A 26,205-nucleotide genomic window follows, 5' to 3' on the forward strand; every position below is an offset into this window, starting at 1 on the left:
ACTCAAGAAATGCCATTGACTGACTGAATTCCCATGTTACCGGTGAGGGAACTGAGACCCGGAGCGTGAAGTGATTTGCCCAAGGTCACCCAGCAGACAAGTGGTGGAGCTGGGATTAGAACCCAGGTCCTCTGACTCCCAGGCCCTTGCTCTCCTCATGGCAAACTTGGCCATAAACAGCCTAGGTACTTGGCACCCAACTTACTCACAATCTCCATCCCCATTTTACAAATGAGGTAACTGAGGCACAGAGAAATGAACTGGAATGCCCAAGGTCCCACAGCAGACAGGTTGCAGAGGCAGGATTAGAATCCATGACCTTATGACTCCCAGGCTAATGCTTTATCCACTACACTATGCTGTTTCTCCCCAGTCCTTAGTACAGTTCCTGGTACATAGCATTTAACAAATACAATTTAAAAAAAAAAGAGGACCATTCTCCCACCACATCTACACTGAGGCAGGAACTCCGGAAGGCCTTCCCAGCTCCGACAGTTCATTCATTCAGTCGTATTTATTGAACGTTTACTGTGTGCAGACCACTGTACTAGGCGCTTGGAAAGTATAATTCGGCAACAGATAGAGACAATCCCTACCCAACAACAGGTTCACAGTCTAGAAGGGGGAGAGTTGTCCACTGTGTGACCTTGAACAAGTCCCTTCACTTCTCTGTGCCTCAGTTACCTCACCCGTAAAATAGGGATTAAGAGCGTGAGCCCCATGAGGGACAGGGACTGTGTTCAACCTGATTACCTTGTATCTACCCCAGGGCTTAGAACAGTGCTTGGCACTAGTAAGCACCTGAAAAATACCATAATCATTAGTATTATTAGGCCTTTCGAGTCACTCTTCCAATCTGGCCTTCGGGACGCGCCTCTTGGGAACAGTCAAAGATCTGGTTTCCATCCCGGCCTTTGCAATCCAGTCGACTGGCCGAGTCAGAGCCAATGGAGGTGAACCGATGTGGTAACTGAACATTTGGTTTTATTCCTGAGGCTGCAGCTAAAAGCTGGAGGTTTGGTTGGTTTTTTTTTTATTTTTGGTTGCTTCTTTTTAATAGAAAATGAAGAGGAAGTGGGTCATCTGAATGCCCCCTTCTGTGGTACATTGTGGATTTGAAGGAGCCCCAGCTGTTAGATTGTACCAGTAAGAGTAAAAGTGCACAATGTAAACAGGTAGGCGCTTGGGATCAGATTTCAGTTATCTTTGTTGCAGCTAACAATGAAGAAAACCTATTCAGTTCTTCCCCAGCCAGCTCTTCAGAGACCGCCACTCAGCCTTAAAGTGATATCATTATAATAGGAAAACCGCACGCGCTTTGTCACAAAGTTGGTTGGGTGAGATGAGATTTATTTTATTTAAAGTCTGCACAAAGCTGGAGATGATCCCAGCTCCATTATACGCAGGAGTGTAAATGCGATGTAAAATATTATGATTTGAACTGGAAATGAAACACACACGTTCAGGAACGATTAGTCGTACAGATAAATAGAATGACTCAATACAGTCGTGGAATCGGTACCGGGCGAGAATGTCGGCTGCCGTGCAAATGAAAACCTTGGGGTTTTATTATTTGAAGGAGTAGACAATGGTTTAGAGAAGCTAGGACTCTCTGCACTAGTGAAGAGAGAGCATGTTGTTGTAAAATTATAAATAATACTAATAATGGTACTTGTTAAGCGCTTACTATGTGCCAAGCACTGTTCTCAGCAGTAGGGTAGGTACAAGTTAATCAGGTTGGACACAATCCCTGTCCCGCATGGGGCTCGCACTCGTCCAGGAGGCCTTCTCAGTCTAAGCGCCCCTTTTCCTCTGATCCTCCTCCCCTCCCTATCGCCCCAACTCCCTCCCTCTGCTCTACCCCATCCCTGCTCCCAGAGCACTTGTATATATATATAATATATTTTATTAATGATGTGTATATATAATTCTATTTATTAAAATTGATGCTATTGATGCCAGTTCCTTGTTTTGATGTCTGTCTACCCCTTCTAGACTGTGAGCCCATTGTTGGTTAGGGATTGTCTCTGTTGCTGGTTTGTATTTTCCAAGCACTTAATATAGTGCTCTGCACACAGTAAGCGCTCAATAAATACTATTGAATTAATGAAGTAATGAATCCCCATTTTACAGATGAGGTCACTGAGACCCAGAGAACTAAGGGACTTGCCCAAGGTCACACAGCAGATACATGGTGGAGTAAGAATTAGAACCTAGATCCTTCTGACTCCCAGGCCCGTGTTCTATCCATTCATTCATTCAATCATACTTATTAAGCACTTTTACTGTATGCAGACCACTGTACTAAGCGCTTAAGCCATGAGTAGACTGGCCCACTTATCAAGGAGTACATTTGACTTAATATTAGGATTAGCACCTGCTTGGAAGACTTGTTCAGGATCCCCCAGAAAATGGTGATGAATCGATCAGTCAATCAATCAGTGATAATCAGTTTGTTCCAAGCTTCCGGCCCCTAAAATCTTGGGTCTGTTGTTCCTGCTGGGAGATTTCTTCGTGAGAAAGATGTTAGCGCATTTCACCCATCCACTCAATCCATCATTTGAGAAAAGGCATTAGAAGGTAGACTGTTGACTCCTTGAAGGTGGCGAAGTATATCTTCCTTCTGTTGTACCCTTCCCGATGCTTAGTACAGTGCCTAGCACTCCGTAGATGCTCAGTAAAGGCCACTGATTGGTCGAAGAGAAGTGACGCGGCTTAGTGGAAAGACCCCAGACAGGGATTCATGGGACCTGGGTTCTAATCCTGGCTCCGCCTCTTGACCGCTCTGTGACCTTGGGCAAATCGCTTCACTCTCTGGACCTCAGTTTCCTTAACGATCAAATGGGGATTCCATACCTGTTCTCCCTCCTACTTAGATCGTGAGCCCTTTCTGGAACAGGGACTGTGTCTGACATGATTATAATGTATCTACCCAGTGCTTAGCACAGTGTTTGGCACATAGTAAGCGCTTAACAAATGCCATTATTTTTATCATTGTCATTATTATCACTATTGTCATCAGTAGACACCAATTTTGCCAGCCTCTCCGTAGTGCAGCCCAAAAGCCAGGCCATCATAATTCTATAAAGATTTATATATCTATGCATTACATATCATTTATTTATATCAATGTCTGGTCTGTAAGCTCATTGTTGACAGGGAATATGTCTGTCAACTCTTATATCGTCCCCTTCCAAGCCCTTAGTACAGTGCTTTGCACACAGTAAGCGCTCAATGAATACTACTGCTAATGACGATCATCAAACCGTAACACCTCACCCACAGAATGTTCCCCTCCCTACCCCGCTCAGCATCTTGAGATGAGGCAAGTTGGAAGTCAGAGAGTGAGTTCACCAGAGAAGCAGTGTGGCTTAGTGGAAAGAGCGTGGGTTTGGGAGTCAGAGGTCATGGGTTCTAATCCCGGCTCCGCCTCGTGTCTGCTGAGTGACCTTAGACAAGTCACTTAACTTCTCTGTGCCCTAGTGCCCTCATCTGGAAAATGGGAATTAAAACTGTGAGCCCCACGTGGGACAACCTGATAACCTTGTATCTACCCCGGTGCTTAGAACAGTGCTTGGCACATAGAAAGCGTTTAACAAAAACTATCATTATTCTAAATGGAAAGGCCAGGGCTGCTTAAACCTGGGTCAACGGGAGGACAGAGTAGGAGCTACGGCCTCCCACAGAAGGCGATAAATGGAGCCGCGATCTGACGCCACTTCAGTCCTTTTGTGGCACAGGGGCTGGGAGGGCCAGGTGCTCCTCCCCTGAACACTGTGGAGGGAAGCTAATGATGGCAACCCTGGGCTTCCAAGTTCACGGTGAAGGAAAGCTCCCACCAAGTGGACGCCATGAAAAGGCCATGAAACAGGGAGGTAGGACAGTGCTGGGTTTGCGTTCTTCTCGCCCCTTCTCTGGTTCCCCCGCTCTAGTTTGTCTGTAGACTGTGAGCTCATCGTGGGCAGAAAATGTGTCTGTTTATTGCTGAATTGGACGACCCCAAGCGCTTAGTACAGTGCGCCGTATACGGTAAGCACTCAATAAATACGATTGAATGAATGAGTTAAGAGTTAAATAGATTTTGCTACTTCTAGTCCTCCTCCCCCGCTGCTGTGACTTCTCGGCTGGTGGTTCCAGCCACGGTGATTCAGCTTGGTCCTCCGCATACTGAAAAGCCGGTTCACTGCAGGGGAAACGGTTTTGCCTGAGAGAGTGCCGACGAACTTGACCCAGAAAACTAAAGGTCAGCCGAGCTCCTCTCGTAGATTTCAGGGTTCTTCCTTAGATTTCCGGAGGATTCACGTCCACCTTTCTCAGTAAATGATCTTGATTATTGCATGACAGCAGATTCACAGTGCTATATTCCTACCCGCCTACTTAGTCATTCTTTCATTCATTCAGTCGCATTTACTGAGCGCTTACTGTGTGCAGAGCACTGTACTAACTGCTTGGAAAGTACAATTAGGCAACAAATAGAGACAATCCCTACCCAACTATGGGCTCACAGTCTGGTGGTGGGGGGAGACGGACAACAAAACAAAACAAGTAGAAAGGCTTCAATAGCATCAATATAAATCAGAGAAGCAGCGTGGCCCAGTGGAAGGAGCACGGGCTTAGGAGTCGAGGGTCATGGATTCTAATCCCGGCTCCGCCACCTGTCAGCTGGGTGGCTTTGGGCAAGTTACCTCACTTCTCGGTGCCACAGTTCCCTCATCTGGAAAATGGGGATTAAGACTGTGAGCCTCATGTGGGACAACCTGATTACCCTGCAATAATGTTGGGATTTGTTAAGCGCTTACTATGTGCAGAGCACTGTTCTAAGAGCTGGGGGAGATACAGGGTCATCAGGTTGTCCCACGTGAGGCTCACCGTTAATCCCCATTTTACAGATGAGGGAACTGAGGCCCAGAAAAGTGAAGAGACTTGCCCACAGTCAGCTGACAAGTGGCAGAGCCGGGATTCGAACCCATGACCTCTGACTCCCAAGCCCGGGCTCTTTCCACTGAACCATGCTGCTTCTCTGTATCTACCCCATCGCTTAGAACAGTGCTCGGCACATAGTAAGCACTTAACAAATACCAACATTATTATTATTGTTATTATAAATAAGTAGAATTTTAGATATAGATGTACATCATTAATAAAATTAATAGAATAATAAATATGTGCCTATATACACCAGAACTGTGGGGTGGGATGGGGGTGAGAGCAGAGGGAGACAGGGGAGGAGGAGCAGAGGAAAAGAGAGGCTCAGTCTGGGAAGGCCTCCTGAGGGAGGTGAGCTTTCAGTAGGGCTTTGAAGGGGCGAAGTGTGTTAGTTTGGCAGCTGTGAGGAGGGTGTGAGGTAGGATATGGGCTAGGAGTCGACTGACTCTAGCTGTCTAAACTGACTGAATGCCCCCGATCATTGCTTATTTTTCCATTCCATGTGGTGTATGTGGATCCAGCATTACCGGGCTTCCTCTTGACATAGAAACTAATGCTCACAAGCTTCTCAGTTGATATGACTGCCCACCAGATTGCGAAAAGGGCTGGCCTCAGTGGCCCCTTGACTCGGTGTGCCAGGCCACTCAACTCTGAAACTCTGACCTGACATTCCGCTGATGGATCACTGCCGTCCGGTCGCTGTCTTTGATAAGGATGGGGCCATCTTTGCCTGACGCCGTGAGGCTTCTATCTTTGAGAAGGGAAGGGCAGCGGCACAGCTATCTTTGAGAAGGGCCGGAAGGGTGGCCATCTTCGGAAAGGCTCCGCACGTCCTCCTACGTTGCGAGGCACCCTGAGGCAGCGGCTTACTTTGCTTCTATTTGGAGCCCACCTCACCGTTGTGGGTTAAGGGTCAAAAGGGAGAAAAAAGGCAGAGGAACAGTGGAATATGAGGGTTGCCTGTACTGTGGACTGCGAAAGCCAAAGCCTGCTAGCCACAAAATTAAATGTAAAGACATCTTCAAATAGCCATGCCCTTTCGAGGAAATTTGTGGATTGTGAAAAGGTCAATACACATGTAATAAGCCACAATACTCTATTCCATATTGCAATTTCTGCTTTATCAGTAACATTAAAAATTTTGAGAAGAGAAACCTTAAATTTCTGGAAAAACGAAGGTCTTCCCGTAGAAGAAAGTTCAGTGGACTATTAAAGAAACGCCGTCATCTCCTTCCGATTTGCATTTTATAGCATGCGGCAGGAAATATTTAACTTGACAAATAGGATATTTAATACTGCAACGGATACTTGGCAGTTAGTTTTTAACAATTGTTACAAATGTGATTTATTTGCTATTATAAAAAGGGCATTACTATGTGAATATGACTCAGAAATTAGCTCCAGTTTAGCAAGAGGCCTTGACAGTGTGACCTCTTAATATCCTTATAATGATGCCATTTACCATTCAATGCTTACTCAAGTCACTCACTGTTAGATTTGTTTTAAAAGAGTCCACTCTAGGGCAGATGTATTATGTATGTTAACATATACTGGTGGGTTAGGCACATGTACTCCTTTTAACAGAAAAAAAAACTTAATCAAGTCTTCATGAAAATGTGTTCCACTCCAATTTCCTACAGCGAAAATGCATTACTACTAATTACTGTATACTCCAGATATACAGTCCGTCACCGTTTCTCTGCAAGACATTTTGTAGTGGAGTGCGTGTGTTATATTCAACAGGCACGATTTTGATTACGGAAATTCCTCTTTTAAGGAACATAATTTAAGCAGAACCTGGCACCAGGTGGGGAGTTTTGGTTTAAAGGGGCAGAGATTAGCACGGTCCGGTGCTAAGAGCCGGGGGCCGGAATCCAGAGCTCCCAGGTCTGGTCTCGATTCCACCGGAAGTTTGGGGGAGTTGGCAGATAGGTTTCAGGCAGCAGAGTTCCCTGCCTTTAGAGGGAGAGGAGTACAGAGTCGACGGGATGGATTCATTCAGGCGTTATTTACTAAGTGCTTACTGTGTGCACTGTACTGAGCGCTTGGGAGAGTACAGTAGAACAATAAACAGACACATTTCCTGTTCACAACAAATAGCCTCTGGCCTGGAACGCCTTCCCTCCTCATATCCGACAGACAGTTACTCTCCCCACCTTCAAAGCCTTATTAAGGAGACATCTTCTCCAAGAGGCTTCCCCAGACTAAGCCCTCATTTCTTTTTTGTCAACTCCCTTCTGCATCGCCCTGACTTGCTCCCTTTATTCATCCCCACTCCCCGCCCCACAGCACTTATTTACCTATATGTCATTCATTTATTTATATTGATATCTCTCTCCCCCTCTAGACTGTAAGCTTGTTATGGGCAGGGAATATGTCCATTATATCATTATATCGTACTCTCTCAAGCGCTTAGTTCAGTGCTCTGCACACCGCAAGCTCTCAATAAATATGATTGATTGATCGAGTGCTTACTGTGTGCAGAGCACTCTACTAAGCGCTAGAGAGAGAGTACAATACAACTGAGTTCGGAGACACCTTCCCTGCCCCCAAGGAGCTTTCAGTGTAGAACAGACACTAGTCATTTGCAGATGGGAAGGAAAAATAGAACGGGAAGGTATAATCTTTACCCCTTCCAGTATAAAATGCAGTACTAATCATTCTCATCCACGACACTAGTTACTAGCTCACTAACCTCCACACAGAGGGAATTTCAGTCTCTCTTCAATATTACAAACTTTCGGGGTCAGCGTGCTAAAATTCCAGAAGCGTCTTGATGCGGATAGGCTTTTCCCGGACAGACAGCACTGCGGAGAATGAGAACGATGATAATAAAGATGGAATGCCCCTCAGCCTTTACTTAGCACTGAAGTAGATACCAGAAAATCAATTGCAGACACAGTCCCTGTCCCATCATCTAAAATGTAAGGAGAGCAGGTATCTCATCCCCATCAATCAATTAATCGATTGATTGATTGAGCCTGTAAGCCCGTCGAACGGCAGGGACCGTCTCTATCTGTTGCCGACTTGTTCATTCCAAGAGCTTAGTACAGTGCTCTACACATAGTAAGCGCTCAGTAAATACTATTGAATGAATGAATGAGCCCTTACGGAATGCAGAGCACTGTGCTAAGCGCTTGGGAGAGTACACGACAACAGAGTTTCTGGATATAGTCCTCGCCCACAAGGAGCTCACAATCTAGAGAAGGCCCAGAGAGGTTAAGGGACTTGCATATGATCGCACACAAGACCGGGGGCAGAGATGGGACTAAAATCCAGCTCTCATGACTCCCTCCACCCAACTCTTTCCTCGAGGCCACCCGGCCTTCATCTTGGTTCCGGCTTTCTCACTCCAGGTCCTCCATTAACGGCTTTCTCCTTCAACTTCCCATTCGTCGGATTATTTTCACTTTGACTTTCTCCGCGGCAAACCAGAGAGGGGCCATTTTAGTCCTGTTAAGTTGAGGGTAAGAAATCTTTGATTCCTCTTCTGGCCTTGGTGAAATGAGTTTAGTTACTCTTTACAAATAAGGTAATGGACCTGCAGATTAGATTTCTTCCGCTAGGTTATTTCCTCTCCCGTAACTATGCAATGATCATCTTGACTGCTCTGATTAGGATCTCTTGGCAGCTCCATCATTCAGTGAGTGATGTAGAAATGGAAACCGAAGGATATTTGCTCCATTAAATCACATTTTTCTCCCCCCAGCTTCACCCTCTCTCTTTTCTGTTCATGTTTTGATTAGGTATGGGCAACAGACCTTGACCTTTTTTATAGTGACCAGCTTGCCATGACTCAGCTCCTGTTGTACGTGACAAATGGAAATCTGGATTGCCAGTCTGGACTCTTGGAAGTGCCGTGCTTCACGAAGAGAATGAAAAGGCCGAGACTTCATCCCGAGATTATAAAAAAGGTAAATTTGCTTCCCTCCCCACGACCTGCCCCTCAAATACCAGATGAGATCAATCGATCCATCAGTCAGTGGTATTTATTGAGCACTTACGATGTGCAGAGCACTGTACTAAGCACTTGGGAGAGCACGATACGGAAGCAGCATGGTCTAGCGGATAGAGTACGGGCCTGGGAATCAGAAGGACCTGCTTTCTAATTCCGGCTCCAGCAGCGTTCTGCTGTGTGAACTCTGTGAAGGGTAAAGTCGCTTCCCTTCTCTGTGCCTCAGTTAACTCAGCTGCAAAATGGGGATGGAGATTGTGAGCCCCATGTGGGATAGGGACTGTGTCCTCCTCGATTTGCTTGTGTCCATCCCAATGCTAAGTAGGGTGTCTGGCACCTAGTAAGCGCTTATCAAAGGTCACATTTATTATTATTATTAATAATAGTAGTAATAATAATTGGCAGACACGTTCATTCCCTGCCCATAAAGAGTTTACAGTCCAGAGGGACGAACTTACCGTGGAAATCACCTCAACTCACCCAACTCACATTCAGAATGGGTACTACTCATGTCAGTTAACAGGTCTTACGATCTCAGGATGGCAAGTTTGGGGGACTCTTCAAAGCCTCCAGCAGTTTAACAGAGGGTCAAAAGCCAGCGGGCGGGGATTAATTGCCAGTAATTTCCATGTGGCCTCTTCACTGGTTTGCATAGGCCTTGCGTTGAAAATGCTGCTGTCTTGTTCAAAATGACCATCCACGGCTCGGCGTGGGGTTCATTCCAGGGTTTTAAGAAATGCTACGGGTCAAGGATCCTTCAGAAACACCTCGCTAGATTCGGCGGGTGAAGCGGTTCTAGCTGACGCCGGATAGTCAGCCGCACTGTGGAGAAGGGGCGGTGGAGCCATTTAAAATGGAAACTGAAACCCAGATGGAGGAAAGAAATGGGGCAGATGAGTGTGACAGTCCGGCCCGGTACCACAAGCCTACGAGGAACAAAGGAATCCGCGAGCTCGAGAAAAGGACTAGGTTTTCACATCAAGACCAATCTTCTTCCTTCATCGTCTTATCCTCTTTCCCTCATCAAAGGGAGAGTGTACCCTACGAGCGACAGGGACCGTGTCTAATTCCCACCTGTATTTTCTCCCAGCGCTTAGTACAGTGCTCTGCACACAGTAAGCACCTGGGCTTGGGAGTCAGAGGTCATGGCTTCGAATCCCAGCTCTGCCACTTGTCAGCTGTGTGACTGTGGGCAAGTCACTTAACTTCTCTGTGCCTCAGTTACCTCATCTGTAAAATGGGGATGAAGATTGTGAGCCTCACGTGGGACAACCTGATTACCCCATATCTCCCCCAGCGCTTAGAACAGTGCTCTGCACATAGTCAGCGCTTAACAAATACCAACATTATTATTATTATTAAATACTATTACTGCTACAGGTTTAACTCAACATTCGGCTAACCTTCTTTTGGTCTTATTTCACTGATATTGTTCCCTTCCCAGGGGAATGCTTGCGGTGTTCTTTGTGGTTTTTTTGCTGCTCTTCCCTTATCGTTAAGGCAGTTTACCAATCTGGGATGTTGCGGATAATCTTGAATTCCATCCTCCCCGTGGCGTGGCGGAATTTAAGCTCTTTCGCATCTGTTCCTTCCCATTCCTCAGTCTACTCCCTTCACTCTCCCTCAATTCAGCCTGGGTTGAGGCTGCCAGATATTTAGTCAGCCGAGAGAGAGAGTGTAAAGTCAGTGAACTGTCAAAGTGACCACGTAGGCGAAGAAGAAGAAGCAGGCCGAGGAGAAGAGAGAACTGTTGAGGGAAGAAAGGAAGGGGGACCGGGAGTGGGGGAAAAGGCCTTAGCAGACATGTAACGTTCAACCTCCGAACCCAGCAGAGAGAGTGTCCACCTTGCCAACCGGGCCCCAACCCCATTCCCAAGGACAGAGCCCACGAGGCAATACCTCTGACATCTGTGGGTCACTCAGTGCTATTTGAGAAGGGCTGGCTTGAATCCCGCATCTTCCTGCTCACAGGGGAGAGCGAACTCAAGTTATTTCTAGAGAAAGTGGTGGGACTGGTATTAAATAAGCAGTACCGAAAGACAATGCAACGGCTGATTTTCAATACGGTTCTTCAGGGACTTTGGGCCCAAAATAGGACCTACATGGTGTTTTTTGAATTAGAGGTACACACAGTCGTTTCCCATCGTGCCCGTTGGCGTCATTCCTGTAGATAGACAGCATAATGAAATTCTACCGAGAGAGCAAGATCTTATAAATTCCACTTTGCCACCTTGCACGCAAGAGAGAAAACGACAGGGACAACAGCGAAAAACATTAAGCTTGCGACCAATTCCCCTGCCCTTCTAGTCATGGAAGAAAAACCGGGGCCTGATTTATGACCGTTGAGGTTGAAACAGATGTGTTTCTGACTTTTAAAAGATAACTAAGCATCTTGGTCCTGGCGTGACAAGGCGTGTGTCTGTGTTGGTGCCCGGAGTTAAGCCAAATTGAAGTTTTCGGGGTAACTGGGCAGCGATGCTGTTTTTCTTAAGCGCTGCATCGATCTCCCGGCCTCACTGGGCACCTTTGAAGAGTGCCCAGGAAGAAGACACGAAATGAAATGCTGGTAGAAATCGAGGGAGACGGGGTTTTTTAATGATATTTGTTAAGCGCTTACTCTGTGTCAAACCCTGTTTTAAGTGATGGGATAAGTACAGTTTAATAATAATAATTGTGCTATTGGTTAAGCACTCGCTGTGTGCCAGGCACTGTACTAAGTGCTGGGGTAGATACGAGCAAATCGGGTTGGACAGAGTCCCCGTCCCACATGGGGCTCACGTTTTTCATCCCCATTGTACAGATGAGGTAACTGAGGCCCAGAGAAGTGAAGTGACTTGTCCAAGGTCACACAACAGACAGGTGGCGGAGCTGGGATTAGAACCCCTGTCCTTCTGACTTCCAGGTCTGTGCTCTATCCACTGAGGCCAGGCTGGGTTACAGTCCCTGTCCCGCATGGGGCTCCCAGTCTAAGAAGGAAGGAGAAGAGGTATTTAATCCCCATTTTAAAGTTGAGGAACCTGAGATACAGAAAAGTGAGTAGACTTGCCCAAGGTCACACAACAAGCAATTGGCAGACCCGGGATTACAACCCAGACCCTGGGACTCCCGGGCCCCCGCTCCTTCCCTTAGGCCACACTCCTTCTCGAGAGCCGCCCCACCGTGCCTCTCCGACTTGGCCGAATACCTTTCAGAAGAAGATGCAGTGCCGGGGGGGCGGGGGGAAACTTTTCTCGGGCTCTTGAGAAGAGATGTGCCACCCAGAAAAAGTGTCAAAGAATTGTAATTTAGAGGTTAATGAGCTCCTGATCTATTGTTCTCGTCAAGCAGCCACTTTAAGTGGAAGAAGGAGTCAATGAGATACGATTAGTCCCCACAGTACATGTTTTAGGATGGAAAAGTAATCAAGTAGCAACTTTTTTAATTAAAATTCTGTCAGGATTAACATAAGTGGTCACCCTTTTCTATCAATTTTTACTCTTTTGGGCTCTTCTCGCCCAAACTGTCAATAAGAAACCCAAAATACCACCCTGGAAAACATCTAAAAATAACCGGAGGCGGTTATCGGCATTTTAACAGCACATGATCCGTAATGAATGATTAAGTAAAACATTTTCTGTTAAATTATGATGTTAATAATGATTCTGTCGCCTTTAATTTATTACAGCCTCTCAAATGCTCCAGGTTTGATTTTGATAAACTGGAACAACAACGGAGTTTATGTGATGATTTTATTTTTAGAAATCCTTCTTTGAAAGAACAAATTTCCTAGATACTGCTGCTACTGTAATTATGTACAAAACCAATCACTCATTATAGTTAGGATACATTATCTTCTAGACAGATGAGGCTAAATAAGCAACACATTAATAATTCAGAGTGCAGTTCATTATGCATGTGTATGCATGCTTTGTAACTGAAATAAGCACCTCATCAGCCTCATGCCAACCCTTAAACAATAGTTCTGTGTTGTTGCAGCCACATTCAAGTTTACGCTTGTTAAACTGCTACTTGGATTATTTTATCAAACCTCCATTTATTTATATGGTCCCTTACTGCAGAGAACAGATTTCGGAATCTCCTTGTTTAAGTTAATGATTTGAGCAATGGGTGTTATTAATTCTCAGAATATTATAAACATGATTAATTTTCAGGCAGAGATTTATTATATAAGGATTTCAACTATGTCAACTTAAATGCATCACTGTCAAAACAACTATCGTGTTGAAAATAAAAGCATACTCGATGCTTCAAGCCGGTGCACCCGGAACTCAGTCGATTTAAGCTGATGCTGGAGCAAAATTATATTCTCCAGTGAAAAAGAATGTTTCGGGCTTCCTCTCCTCAGCTTTAAGAATTCTTATTCGTGTGTGATTTAGAAAGGTAACTTGCCGTAGTCAGACTGGTCTAACAGCACGGGCCTTCATGGCATTCGGTTTTTTTTGTTTTTTTACTAGTCACGCGTCTCTTTTTGCCATCGCCTCCTCGCTTCAGACACCTGCCGATGTCCGGGGAAGGTTTGTCTGTTCACTGATTGCAGAATCAGGCCCTGATTCGACTCGAGCTATTCCGGAGAAGGCCTAGATGGGCAACAGGGTGGGTGCCTTCCATTTCCTGAGTAGGTCAACCATTAGGTGGTCATATTGGAACGGCCCTTGACTATTCACTCTTAATTTCCCCATTTGGCAAACAGCCATAAAAATGCCCACAGGAACTCGGAGCAGCATTATGAAGATTGATTAATAAACGTTAGCCAAGTGTTTCAAGGGAGAAAGTATGAAATGGAATGGAGTAAGAGAGAGTTGAATCCTCCCACCTTGTCTGCTCAACTTCTGTGACAGTCTGTTAGCCATTTACAGGTAGAGAGGCAGCATGGCCTAGTAGATAGAGTCCAGGCCTGGGAGTCAGAAGGACCTGGGTTCTAATCCCAGCTCCGCCACTTTTTTTTTAATGGTATTTGTTAAGCGCTTATTATGAGCCAGGCAGCATTCTAAGCACCGGGGTAGATACAAGGTCATCAAGTTAATAATAAAGTAATAATGTTGGTATTTGTTAAGCGCTTACTACATGTAGAGGATTGTTCTAAGTATCTGGGGGAGATACAGGTAATCAGGTGGTCCCACGTGAGGCTCACAGTCTTCATCCCCGTTTTACAGATGAGGTAACTGAGGTACAGAGAAGTTAAGTGAATCGCCCACGGTCACACAGCTGACAAGCGGCAGAGCCGGAATTCGAACCCGTGACCTCTGACTCCCAAGCCCGGGCTCTTTCCCCTGAACCACACTGCTTCTCTCCCTGTCCCACACGGGGCTCCCACATGGGGCTCATAGTCTTAATCGCCATTTTCCAGATGAGGTAACTGAGGCACAGAGAAGTGAAGAGACTTGCCCAAGGTCACACAGCAGACAAGTGGTGGGGCTGGGATTAGAACCCAGGTCTCCCAAGCCCATGCTCTATCCGCTAGGCCACCCCAGTGCTTAATACAGTGCCTAGCGCCCAGTAAGCACTTAGCAAATAGCATTAAAAAAAACCCTTCTCTACTCAGAAGGGGTGTGTGTCTTGGACAGTTCATGGACCCACTGGAAGAATCAGAGCCTTAGTTGGTATTTGTTAAGCGCTTACTATGTGCGGAGCACTGTTCTAAGTGCTGGGGTAGACACAGGGGAATCAGGTTGTCCCATGTGGGGCTCACAGTCTTAATCCCCATTTTACAGATGAGGTAACTGAGGCACAGAGAAGTGAAGTGACTTACCCACAGTCACACAGCTGACAGGTGGCAGAGCCGGGATTCGAACCCATGACCTCTGACTCCCAAGCCCGGGCTCTTTCCACTGAGCCGCGCTGTGTCTTTGCTATCTGACCCACGTGCTTGGACAATATTGGCCAGAGGGTTTTCCTGCCTTGGAACAAAAGTGTTGTTGTGGATTGTTTGTAGTTGTGGCTTTTCTTTTATTATGACATATAGAACTTCCAATGGTGAGAGGTAGAGACGTCAAGAAGGGACCCCGAACCTTAGTCGAATTCAAGACTTGGGTTCTTGGAGGAAGCAAAATACTTTTCCGCGTTCAGTGAAGATAATAATAATTAGTGGGTGGAACACTATTTTCATCAATCAGTGGTATTTGCTGAGTGCTTTACCGTGGACAAAGTCACTCTACTAAACAGGAGAGTATAATTCCATAGAGATGATAGCCTCCTTCCGTGCCCACGAGGAGTAATTTGAATATTTATGAGCAGATATGATTTTCAAAATTCCAAAACAAAATAGAAATGGCTACGAAATCTTAACGTCTTCTCAATTTCAGCTTGAAAATCGTTTCGATATTTTTTTCACCCTAGATAAATGCATATTGATTATAAGCATCAGTAGAGAGGCGAATATGTAAACCAAATCTCAAACTATTCTCTTTCTGGCCAAAAATAATTTGACCATGGTTTGGGGAAATTCGTGTGGTTTAAATAATTCAATGACCCCGATTTCCTTTGCTATCCAGTTTGATAAAGGTCAAAAATGGAAGCTTCTGTTTTAGACACTTGCTTTTTTGCATAGCATGTTGAAGGTGAGTCTTTAAAATTTAGGGTATTTTCATAATTGCTTTGACAGGATATTTTTACACATCCATTCACACTGAGATGCATATTTCCAGTCTGCAGTCCTTTGGTATACCAGTTCCTAGTTCTTTAGGAGTAAGAGCCAGAATCCATTTTTCAGCAAAAAAATAAACCCGAAGATGCACTGCCCGTGGTTTTCATCATGACCCAGGACTCGATATCTACGCAGTATCCAACGTCCATGAAAATAATGGCGAGACAGGGCACCTCTCACACCTCTCACCTGCTTTAAGAAATAGGTACATTGCACTAGACCAGATCCAGTTATCCAAATACCTATTTCTCTCCTAGTGACTCAGGCCTGATCCTGGATTTTCTTATTTTTTTTTACTATGGGAGCATATGACAAGTTTAGAAGACAAAAATAAACTTGGAATTGTCTTGTGAATTCATGGTAATTACCATGCAATTACATGCTCAGTAACCACAATAGAATTGTGGAGTATTTACAGTTCACGTCCACATGCAGATAACTCTGGCTTCTGCTCCTTTTTTTTTTCAGGAGATACTGTGGGTTTGGGTAACAGAATGCTCACTTTTTTATACTCCTGGTGGTGGTTATACTCAATATTGACTAATCGGTCAATCGATCAGTGGTATTTATTGAGCGCTTGCTGTGTACAGAGCACTGTACTAAGCACTTCGAAGAGTACAGCATAGCCTAGTGGATAGAGCACAAGCCTGGGAGTCAGAAGGACAGCGGTTCTAATCCCAGCTCCACCACTTGTCTACTGTGCGACCTTGGGCAAGTCACTTCACTTCCCTGGGCCTCAGTTCCCTCATCTATAAAATGGCGATTGAGACTGTGAGCCCCATATGGGACAGGGACTGAGTCCAACCCCATTTGCTTGTATCCACCCCAGTGCTTAGTACAGTGCCAGCACATAATAAGTGCTTAACAAATACCACAATTATTATCATTATTATTATTTCAATATAACTGACTCAGTAGTCACGTTCCCTGCCCACAGCGAGTTTACAATCTAGAGGGATGAATTTACAGTCTAGGGGGCCTATTCTTTCAGGACCCAATTAAGCTAATATTATTATGTCATTGAAACCCTCTGCCGAAGTTCTGAAGCTTCACTCTTTGACTTTGAGAGAGGTTGGCCATATCCTGTGTACTTTTGGAATTCTGTTACGGTAAAAGTAAAAACATGTATTGATTGGAAGTCCCTTAATTGTCTGCTTCTAGTCAGTAATTCTCCAAGGGAAGATGATCCTCAGTTTGTAAAATCTCTTCACTGGTCCCCTTATCTGGAAAATGGGGATTGAGACTGTGAGCCCCACGTGGGACAAGGACTGTGTCCAACCCCATTTGCTTGTATCTATCCCAGAAGTAAAGTGACTTGCCCAAGTTCACACAGCAGTGTAGAGTGGTAGAGCTGGGATTAGAACCCAGAACTTTCCGACTCCCAGGCCCGTGCTCTATCCACTTCGCCATACTGCTTGTGAGATGAGGTAAAGATCCTCCAAGGAAATGGCTCTTTGTAGGGGCTGAGTATCAGACGGGTGGTAACGGGGGGCTCCTGATCTCTTTCAGCCCCTTGAAACCCATCGATGGGCCGTGATGAGTTCCCAGCTGAGGCATACCAACCTCTCCTTGATCTTCTATTACGTTTTCCTCCAGATGTGCCAGGGACACGGCATTGGCTTCAACGTCCAGGTAGGAAAGCCATAACCTCTTAAAGTTCCAGCTGTCGGCGCGAGTCACCGAAAGGGAAGGCCCAGCCCAGTTTGACCGGTGACCTAACGGCCACGTCTAATCCTCACCCTCCCCTGGACAGGTTTTAGGTTTTTAAAAAACTCCAAATCGCTCCAAGCTGCCTGTGGTCACCACACTTCCCGGTGGAGGTGAGATGTCTGTTTTCGTCAACAGCTCTAATGGAGCATGTTGTCCCGACTCGTGGATGAGCCACCTTCTTGGAATTGGCTATTTCGTCCTCACCGGGGCCGATGGCTCTGCTCCGCAGTCAGGGTCGGCTTCAGGCGGGGACGAAGGTGCCACTCCCTCCCCTTCCGTGTGTCGTTATCTATGCTGTGGGTACGCTCCACGGTCTGTATGACGCCGTTATTTTACATGCCGCACACCTTAACGACTTCACGCGGAAGGCCGTTCAAACCCACGAGACCCTGAGCGTTTCTCTGGTGGGGGTCCCTCACCTCTTCTCTTACTCCAGAGCGATTATCTTCCCCTCCCCGGACCCGTGTTCTCTCAGGCACCCCGTCCAACAGGTTCCAGTTTCTAAGTGCCCCATCCTAATGAGGATTCGAGCGTACAAATGAAAAACCAAATCAAAATATACCCTACGTATGTTCGTAAATGCCGAGGATAGAAACGCGACGGCAGAATGCCTCTTGGTATCAGTACGTGCCGTAAGCATCCCGTTCCTGATCTGTCCGGGTGCACCGCCGGCCTCTCCGAGCCCACCGGCGCGCCCTACTGCTCTTTCGAGCCTGAAGAGGTGGGTCTTGAGAAGTTCCCTGCGCATTCCTTCCTAAACCATTCGGTGGACTGCTAAATTTTCACAACTTCATCTGGCTGTCGGAAAGGCCCGAGGTCTTTGTCGATGAAGAAAAGCGGGAGATCGGGAGTTTGAACCGACAGATCCTTGGTACTCTTTAAGACATTATTATGTCTGTAATGCCTTTAAACAAAATATCTTTCTCGATTCAACAGGAAAAGAAAGGAACAGTTTTTGTCTTGTACGAAAACCAAAACAGACACAGGTTGGGAATGTTGTAAGTATAAAAGGTCGGTGCGATGTCAAATAAGTAAAGAAACGGATGAATCGAAACCGAAAAGGATATCGTTCTCTGTCATTTAGTGAAATTACTGATTTGGGGGGAGCTGATTTGGCGGCTCGATGGCTCTAACTCATTCAAGGGTTAAGAACGTGATCTTGCCTAGGAAGACTTCTCCAAGAAATAATTGAGAGTGTGGTTAAAGTATTTATTGAGGACACCCTGGGGGCGGAGCAGTGCACAAAGCGCTAGCTGGGCAACAACCATCACCTGTGTACCAGAAACAACACCTACGCTCCTAAAGATGAATACTGTTCATCGCGAGTATAAGGCAACCATCACCTCTGTTCAAATATGTCCATCTCTGTATCTCTGTGTTCATTGGCATGTAGTCCTGTGCGAGTAGACAGCACAGGATCTTGGTTGTTTAATCGCTGCTAAGGCAGAAGCAGCACAAAATAACATCCTTTGTCTCTTAATGGCCTTGTTTAGGGACACATCAATTAGGGTAAGAAGTGTTGCGGTTAGAGCACTGGCCTGGGAGACATAAGGTCGTGGGTTCTCGTCCTGGCTCTGCCATCTGTCTGCTGGGTGACTTTGGGCAAGTTCTTCTCTGGCCCTCAGTTCCCTCATCTGTAAAATGGGGATTGAGGCTGTGAGCCCCACGAGGGCCAGGCACCGTCTCCAACCCAACTTGCTTGTATCCACCCCAGGGCTTAGTACAGTGCCTGGCACATAGTAAGCGCTGAACAAATACCACAATTATTATGAAATGGGAAAGAGACTAGGGAAGGTATCCCTAAACATTGCCTGTCTCACCAACCTCAAAGCTGGCTCATGGGAGGACTGTGCTTGATGAACCTTTATCCTGCCCCCCGGGTAAGAACTTAGCAGTGCAGCGTTACCTTCAAAGACAAAAGGCATACCTACACACACACACACACACACACACACACACCCCACACACACACATACCCATGTTAAGTGCAACAGTTCTCCCCAACTAGCTTGACCATCAAGAAAATGAACTAAGCCACCTGTCCTGGTGTCCCCTTGCTTGGTATGACTGCACCCATTGCGATATTCTGCTAAATTGATTAATAAAATATATTTATTACACAAATCCTTTGGGTTGACAAGTTAAAATGGAGCCTCATCTTTCATATCTCCCTGAAGATTGCCACCTTGCGAGATTGAAAATACTCATTAAATTCCATCACCAGACAGGCCCAAATGAGAGGGTGATTGTTTTTAAGCATGTGAGGGGAATCATTGGTAAACTCATTTGTTTGGATATCATTAACAGAACAATCGGAGATGATCTCCAGGGGGTCCTCATGACCTTTGCTCACAATCTCTTCATCATCCATCAAGAAATATCAGCACCTAATATGCAAGGCGAGACCAATTTTAAGGTGAGGTGTTAATTAACTAACGATCCTGGTTAATTTCTGTACGAGGGCTGAGAATACCTCATGCTGTATTGTAAACAAGTGCTAAACCATCCTTTTTTTATTGTTAGCAGTACATATTTTACAATGTGGAGGGTCAATATTACAAGGTTCCCACTGAACCCGTTAGTTAAATTTAATAGTTGGAAACTTTCTCTTTGAAATAGAGTAAATTGGCCTTACCTGGTGGCCATTTTGAAATCAAAACTCCTAAGACTTGTAGTTTCCGGATGTGGAAGTGGAAGACTCCACCGGGCTCTCGCATTGGAGGAAAATGGGCAAATTCTCTAAATGACGGTATCTCCCATCTGGAACCTGCTCGAAGGCGTTGATTACGGCGCTAGTGGTTTGTACAACCCCATCACGCCCTCTCGTCCCTGCCGATTTTATTCCAATGGGACACGGAGTGCAGTCGATCGGTCAGTCGATCACATTTATTGAGCGCTTATTGTGTGCAGAGCCCTGGACTGAGCGTTTGGGAGAATACAACAGAACAATGAACAGGCACATTCCCTGCCCACAGTGGGTTTACAGTCTAGAGTGTAGTGTGTGAGCAAGCAGGCCAGGCGGGAGTGCATCATATGGCAAAGAGCACTTGCAGGCCTTTTCTTTTTCACGTGCAGTCCCCATTTATGGCAGAGGGGCAACAGCTCCTCTTGGGCAGGGAACGTGTCTGCCGACTGCTGTACTGGGCCAAGCGGTTAGTACAGTGCTCCGCACACGGCAGGCGCACAGTAAATACCACTGATTGATTGGTTCCAGTGGCAACTGTGCCGTAGAGCCACCCCCGGATGACAGTTGCCTTGATCGCTGCTGTGGTCTTTGCTGTCCATATTGGCCAGTTATTTTTCAGGAATCATGCTAGACTGTAAGCTCGTCACGGCAGGGAAGGTATCTGCCAGTTCCGTTACATTGTACTTTCCCAAGGGCTTAGTATAGCGCTCTGCACAGTAAGCACTCAGTAAGTAGGATTCATTGATTGATTGAGTCATGCCAGGCACGTGCACTTTGTGGATGCATTATTGGGTCAGAAAGATGGCCCTCCCATCCCAGTTTTCTGTCTCCGGAAATAGCACCGTGATGGTGTCCTCTGTGACATCGATTCTGTTGTTCGGCAGTGGACCGCCTAATGTATTTTCCCCTTTATGTTCCCTGATTTTCCCTCTAGAAGTGTTCTTTTGTGTCAGACAGAAATAGCAAAAACAGGAATTAGGAAGAACATCTTCTCCGGCCTCTAGGGGATGATGGTCGTACCTGGAAAATCATGAATAGTTTAATGCAAGGTGAAGAGGTTCTGTTTCGGTTTCTGTGGAGTGATTTGGTTTTTGTATTACTATCTCTCCCCTGTGACCCTGTCATTATTTGAGAGGGGCAAGACTACCCCAAATTCAAAGGAGCAAAATCAATCGTTCAATCAGTGGTATTTATTGAGCACTTTTTATGTGCAGAGAACTATTCTAGAGTACAACACGAGAGAATTATCAGTCACGTTCGCTGCCCCCGTTGAGCTGACAGCCTAGAGGGAGCTTAAAACACTCGCTAAACTCCGCATCTCCACTTTTCCTTCTTCCTGTATTTTATTTTTCATCTATCCCCACTGCTTGACATTAGCGCTTAGTACAGTGCTCTCCATGCAGAAAGCATTTAATAAATATTATCATTGTTGTTGCCGAACTTGGGTGGGTTAGAGTGATGTAAATAATGTGTGTGATTTCTTCATTATAGTCTTGCACTAGTGAAATGGAAACAATCCTAGGAGTTGCAGCAGAAAACAAACTGAAGTTTGAGGAGGAGGAGAAGGAAGGGGAGGCGAACATCGAATCAGGCCCTTCTGATAAAGAACCGATCGCAATTTGAAATCTGGATTCTTCATTGTGGAGCTCTAGGAAAGAACGAGTATCTCACTCTTAGGAAGCAAAGGGAAAAAGAACGCGTCCGTTTTCCAAGTTCACCAGCAGCCTATTTAAAACCCGTCGGAGCTAGAAATGAGAAGAATATTTCTTGTTTGTTTTTCGTAGAGTGATCTGAATTTTCCATTCTAATTGCCACCCTCTGTTATGCTTAAATTGTGTGTGGTGAGTCCCAGAAAATTTTGCTACCCATCGAAGAATGATAAGCCCAGCATCGTTTTTCCAGTAGCTGTATTCTTAGAAGTTATTTTTTGAACATGATAAATACTTTCAATGCATTCAGGTAAAGGATTCTTCACTCGGTCCTAACCATTTTCTTTTTCCCCAGTGAGATTGGAGACTATTAATCATCACCCGTTTGGGGAACCTAAATTGCTAGACAAGGTAGATATATTAGACAATTTAGATGAGAAAAGATACCCTTTGACTTTGCTAGTTTTTCCTAGGGCCAAGCCTCAGACTTTTTTGGTTTTGTTTTTTGCCACCTTCCAAGGGAAGCTTCCTGGCAGGATAAAATCTAACGGAGGCTGCGGAATTGACGTAAGTGGCAGCATACACTCTCATTTGAAGTTATAGTGAAAACCCCGGCCCTAAAAATTCAATAAACATTTTCCGTCCTCTCCCTTGAGGGGGTTGGATATGTAGTGACATGAAGCCCCCCAAAATCTTTTAGGATTTTTAAAAATCCACTGTTCCAGAGCACACCCCTCAAAGACCAGACTGGCACGACTATGATCCAGGTTCAATGACGAAGTATTTAAAAACGCAAATCAAAACATCGAATGAATGTGGATTTTTTTTTCCAAATCTCATCTCAATAAAAATAGATAATTTGAGAGGGCTTTTTTCTGTTTCCAAGAGATTTCAGCAATTCTGTAAGATTTCATCCACTTCAGCCACAGGCCAGACTTTTCCGTGACGACGACGAGCCGACTTCTTGGGCTTTGTTTCGCCGCAGTTGGAAATGCATTAATTAGCCAGGTTTCCCGCCTGTGTTAGGTGCGGCGACGACCCTCCTCTCTTGCCAGATAGCTCCAATCCATATCAAAAATCCATTGTCCCGACACTTGACTGATAGAAAGTATCCAGGCCCATTACAGTCAAGCTGCAATTCAAGCCAGAACAACATAAGGTCCAAGAGACTCATTAGTTCACTGGCCCAGTAGCGTCCTGAGATAAATGAAACCCTCTGTGTCCTTATGTCTCTCATTCTGCTCTAGACTTTAAAAGAAAACTGTTTCGGTTTGGTTCAACACAGCAGTGGAATGGTTCACACGGTGGAAACCCTTCTTAGCAGTAAAAACTGTTAAATCTATTTGGGAAGGTTTTTTTTTTTTCCATTTGAATTTTGATTAGCATCTCTGAGCCGCCGGCAGCCGGTAAGAGCAAAATCAGTTCACTCTTGTTTACCTTGGACGCCTGCGTTGCCGATACCTCAAACGATGTCACTTATCTCCAACGTTGTCATTTTATGCCCTTGTTTCCGCTATTCGTTGAGAGCCGCGAAATGCCAGTTCGTTCTCAGATTCATTTCTGTGGCACAGGATGACGATTCTGAACGCGGGGGCTGGAGCTGTCGACGTTGCCTTCTAATTCTCGGCTTCACAGTTAAAGACCCCAGGTGGACCTGTTCCAAATGAGAGATCTAAAAGCGATTTCATATGGTTTCCAGCCTGTCCTAGTGAGGCATCACAAAAAAGATCTTGGAAAGAGGATTCTTCTCAGATGACTTGCAGATTGCAGGGAGACAGTTTAGACCATCATTTTGAACTGTGGGCAAAAAAATGTAGCATTTAAGGTTTGAATTTGCTAGGAATGAACAGAAAGGAAAACTGCTATGCAGCATATTATGAGAAATCCATCTCTACAGTTTATTAATCTTATATTAGGGGAGACAGATTGTGAGCCCCACCTGAGACAGGGATTGTTTCCGACCCGATTATCTCGTATCTGCCCTGGCCCTTAATACAGTGCTTGGCACATAGTGAGCATTTTATGGGCATTGAATGTGTCTGCTAATTCTCTATTGCCCTCTCCCAAGTGCTTAGTACAGTGCTCTGCACATACAAAGCTCTCAATAAATACCATTGATTGATTCATTCGTATTTATTGAGTGCTTAGTATATGCAGAGCACTGTACTAAGCGCTTGGAAAGTACAATTCGATAACAGATAGAGACAATCCCTACCCAACAACAAATATCACAATTATCATTTTAAATATGATGTGTAATTATACGTTATAATAATATAATGATTTAACATGCCCTAATGAAAAGAGTCCCCTCTCAGGGACACACCTGAAGTGTTTCCAATACTCTACCAGCCTCGACTGTGGGAGGGAGAGTCAAGCAGAGGCCTGTCAATTCCATTCCATTCCTAGCTTGGGCAGTGGCTAACGAGTGGAAGGCCATCTGCTACAAGTCAAAACTCACCTGTGCTGGGCAGCAGGAGCACGGGAGAGCATCGAGGGTGGAGACTCAAGTTGACTGCGCGGAAGGAGGCCGTGGTAAACCACTTCTGGAGTTTTACCAAGAAAACTCTATGGATCCACTACCAGAACGATGGCAGATAGAGGTGGGGCGTTCTGGTTGAGGTGCGTCCATGGCGTCGCTATGGTCGGAGACGACTCGAAGGCGTAAGACAAGACAAGAATGAAAAGAGCATGGAGCTGGGAGTCGGAAGACCTGGGTTTTAGTCCCTGCTCTGTCTCCATTCTTCTTTGTGAACACTGGGCAATCACTTAATCTCTCTGGGCCTCTATTTCCTCATCTGTAAAATGGGGATAAGAATCCTGGAGCCTTCCTACCTCCCAGAGTTGTTGTGAGGACGAAATGAGATCACTGATGTGATAGCACTTAAGTGTGATACAAAAAGTAAGGTGTTTGATAATGTTTAGAAAATCCAAGCAAATGAATGATTTGGGCTTGGGAGTCAAAAGGCTCTGGGTTCTAATCCTTACTCCGTCACTTGTCTATTCTGTGACCTTGGGAAAGTCACTTCACTTCTCTAGGCTTCGGTTACCTCCTCTGTAAAATAGGGATTAAGACTGGACCCCCTATGTGGGACAGGGACTTGTTTTTACCTTCTATCTACCCCAGTGCTTAATCCCCATTTTGTAGATGCCTGGCACATAGTAAATGCTTAACTAATACCACAGTTATCATTATTATTATCATTATTATGAGAGTACAGTATAGCAAGGTTGGTATACACATTCCCTGCCCGCAACAAGCCTAAGTGTTCCAACCCCTTTGGGGCTGATTTCAGCCATTCAGCTCTCCTAATGTGAGACCAAAATGGACGCACACTCCCAAGGGCCATATGACATATCACATCATACTTCCATCATTGTATCCCTGCACAGGCACTCAATAATAATGTTGGTATTTGTTAAGCGCTTACTATGTGCCGAGCACTGTTCTAAGTGCTGGGGTAGATACAGGGTAATCAAATTGTCCCACGTGAGGCTCACAGTTAATCCCCATTTTACAGATGAGGTAACTGAGGCACAGAGAAGTGAAGTGACTTGCCCACAGTCACACAGCTGACAAGTGGCAGATCCGGGATTCGAACTCATGACCTCTGACTCCCAAGCCCGGGCTCTTTCCCCTGAGCCACACTGCTTCTCTGCTTCTCAATGTAATGTAATGTTGTCACATGCAACATGGCAAGAGGGTGTTTCTCCATCACCCCATCCTCACTGCCCCCAGCTCAGCTGTCCTTCGAGCGAGCGACCGGGACAGCTGGGCACCATGACCCTGACTTCTCCCAGAAACTTCCATCCAGTCTCCATCTTTGAGAAGGGTCAAGCGGCCGCCATCCTTGGAAAGTGGCCCACAATTGGCCTTGCCTCATGGCGTCACGAGGCAACGACTTACTATTCTTATCGAGTGAAGCTGGCCATGCCCCTAACCCACCCCTCAATGTTCTACCATCATGCTTTGCCTAAGAGTCCACTGATCCAACGCTAGCCCTGTTGACAGGATTTGGCACTTCCCAAGGTCAGTCAGGAAACCCTAGGGAGATATCCTGCCTTGCCCCAAAGATAGTAGAGAAACAAGAGCAACTAGAATTGGGTTCAAGAGATGAGCTCATGAAGTTGGCATACTTATTATGGTTGGAGGGAAAGTAGTTCGGCGTTTTGACAAGTGCTGTCCTCTGAAAAGACTTGTCATATGAAAAATGTGTATTGTTTTCACTATTAATATATTACCGATCATCTAATAACAGCACTAATAATTGTATTCATCCAGCACCTTTCTTCCAGAAGAGCTCAAAGCACTTTGCATATGTTCTCTCATTAATCCTCACAATGTCCCTGTGGGGAAGGTAACAAGTATTTTAACATTTAAATGTTTATCTTTCTGAACTCCTCAACCATACATTAATTATATTTCCAAAAATGTAAATGTTCATTAGTTTTATTTTACTGTTCCTCTGGCTTTAACGTGCATCAACAGATTTGTTCATCTTTGGAAAATGTGTTTAATTGTAGTAAGTCTTGTTTGGGAAATGATACAATTAAATTGCAAAGGAAAAGATGACAGGAGAAAAAAGCATTGTGAATTTTTTTTCCTCATTTGGTAAAGTTTAATCAATCTAGTAGC

General features: G+C 45.3%; 1 protein-coding gene across 5 annotated transcripts in view; it reads left to right on the top strand.

Moving 5' to 3' along the window:
* The window catches only part of IQCH (IQ motif containing H), a 169,081-nt gene extending 146,649 nt beyond the window's left edge, over positions 1–22,432 (top strand). For all 5 annotated transcript variants that reach the window (XM_029065755.2, XM_029065754.2, XM_029065756.2 and 2 more), the window contains 5 exons: positions 8,673–8,840; positions 17,034–17,156; positions 18,171–18,232; positions 19,542–19,650; positions 21,412–22,432. In XM_029065755.2, the coding sequence (XP_028921588.1) occupies positions 8,673–8,840; positions 17,034–17,156; positions 18,171–18,232; positions 19,542–19,650; positions 21,412–21,543 (594 nt within the window). In that variant the 3' untranslated portion in view covers positions 21,544–22,432. The remainder of the gene's footprint in view (positions 1–8,672; positions 8,841–17,033; positions 17,157–18,170; positions 18,233–19,541; positions 19,651–21,411) is intronic.
* The last annotated feature ends 3,773 nt before the right edge of the window (positions 22,433–26,205 follow it).

Source organism: Ornithorhynchus anatinus, chromosome 5 (genome assembly GCF_004115215.2).
Source record: "Ornithorhynchus anatinus isolate Pmale09 chromosome 5, mOrnAna1.pri.v4, whole genome shotgun sequence".
Taxonomy (NCBI): domain Eukaryota; kingdom Metazoa; phylum Chordata; class Mammalia; order Monotremata; family Ornithorhynchidae; genus Ornithorhynchus; species Ornithorhynchus anatinus.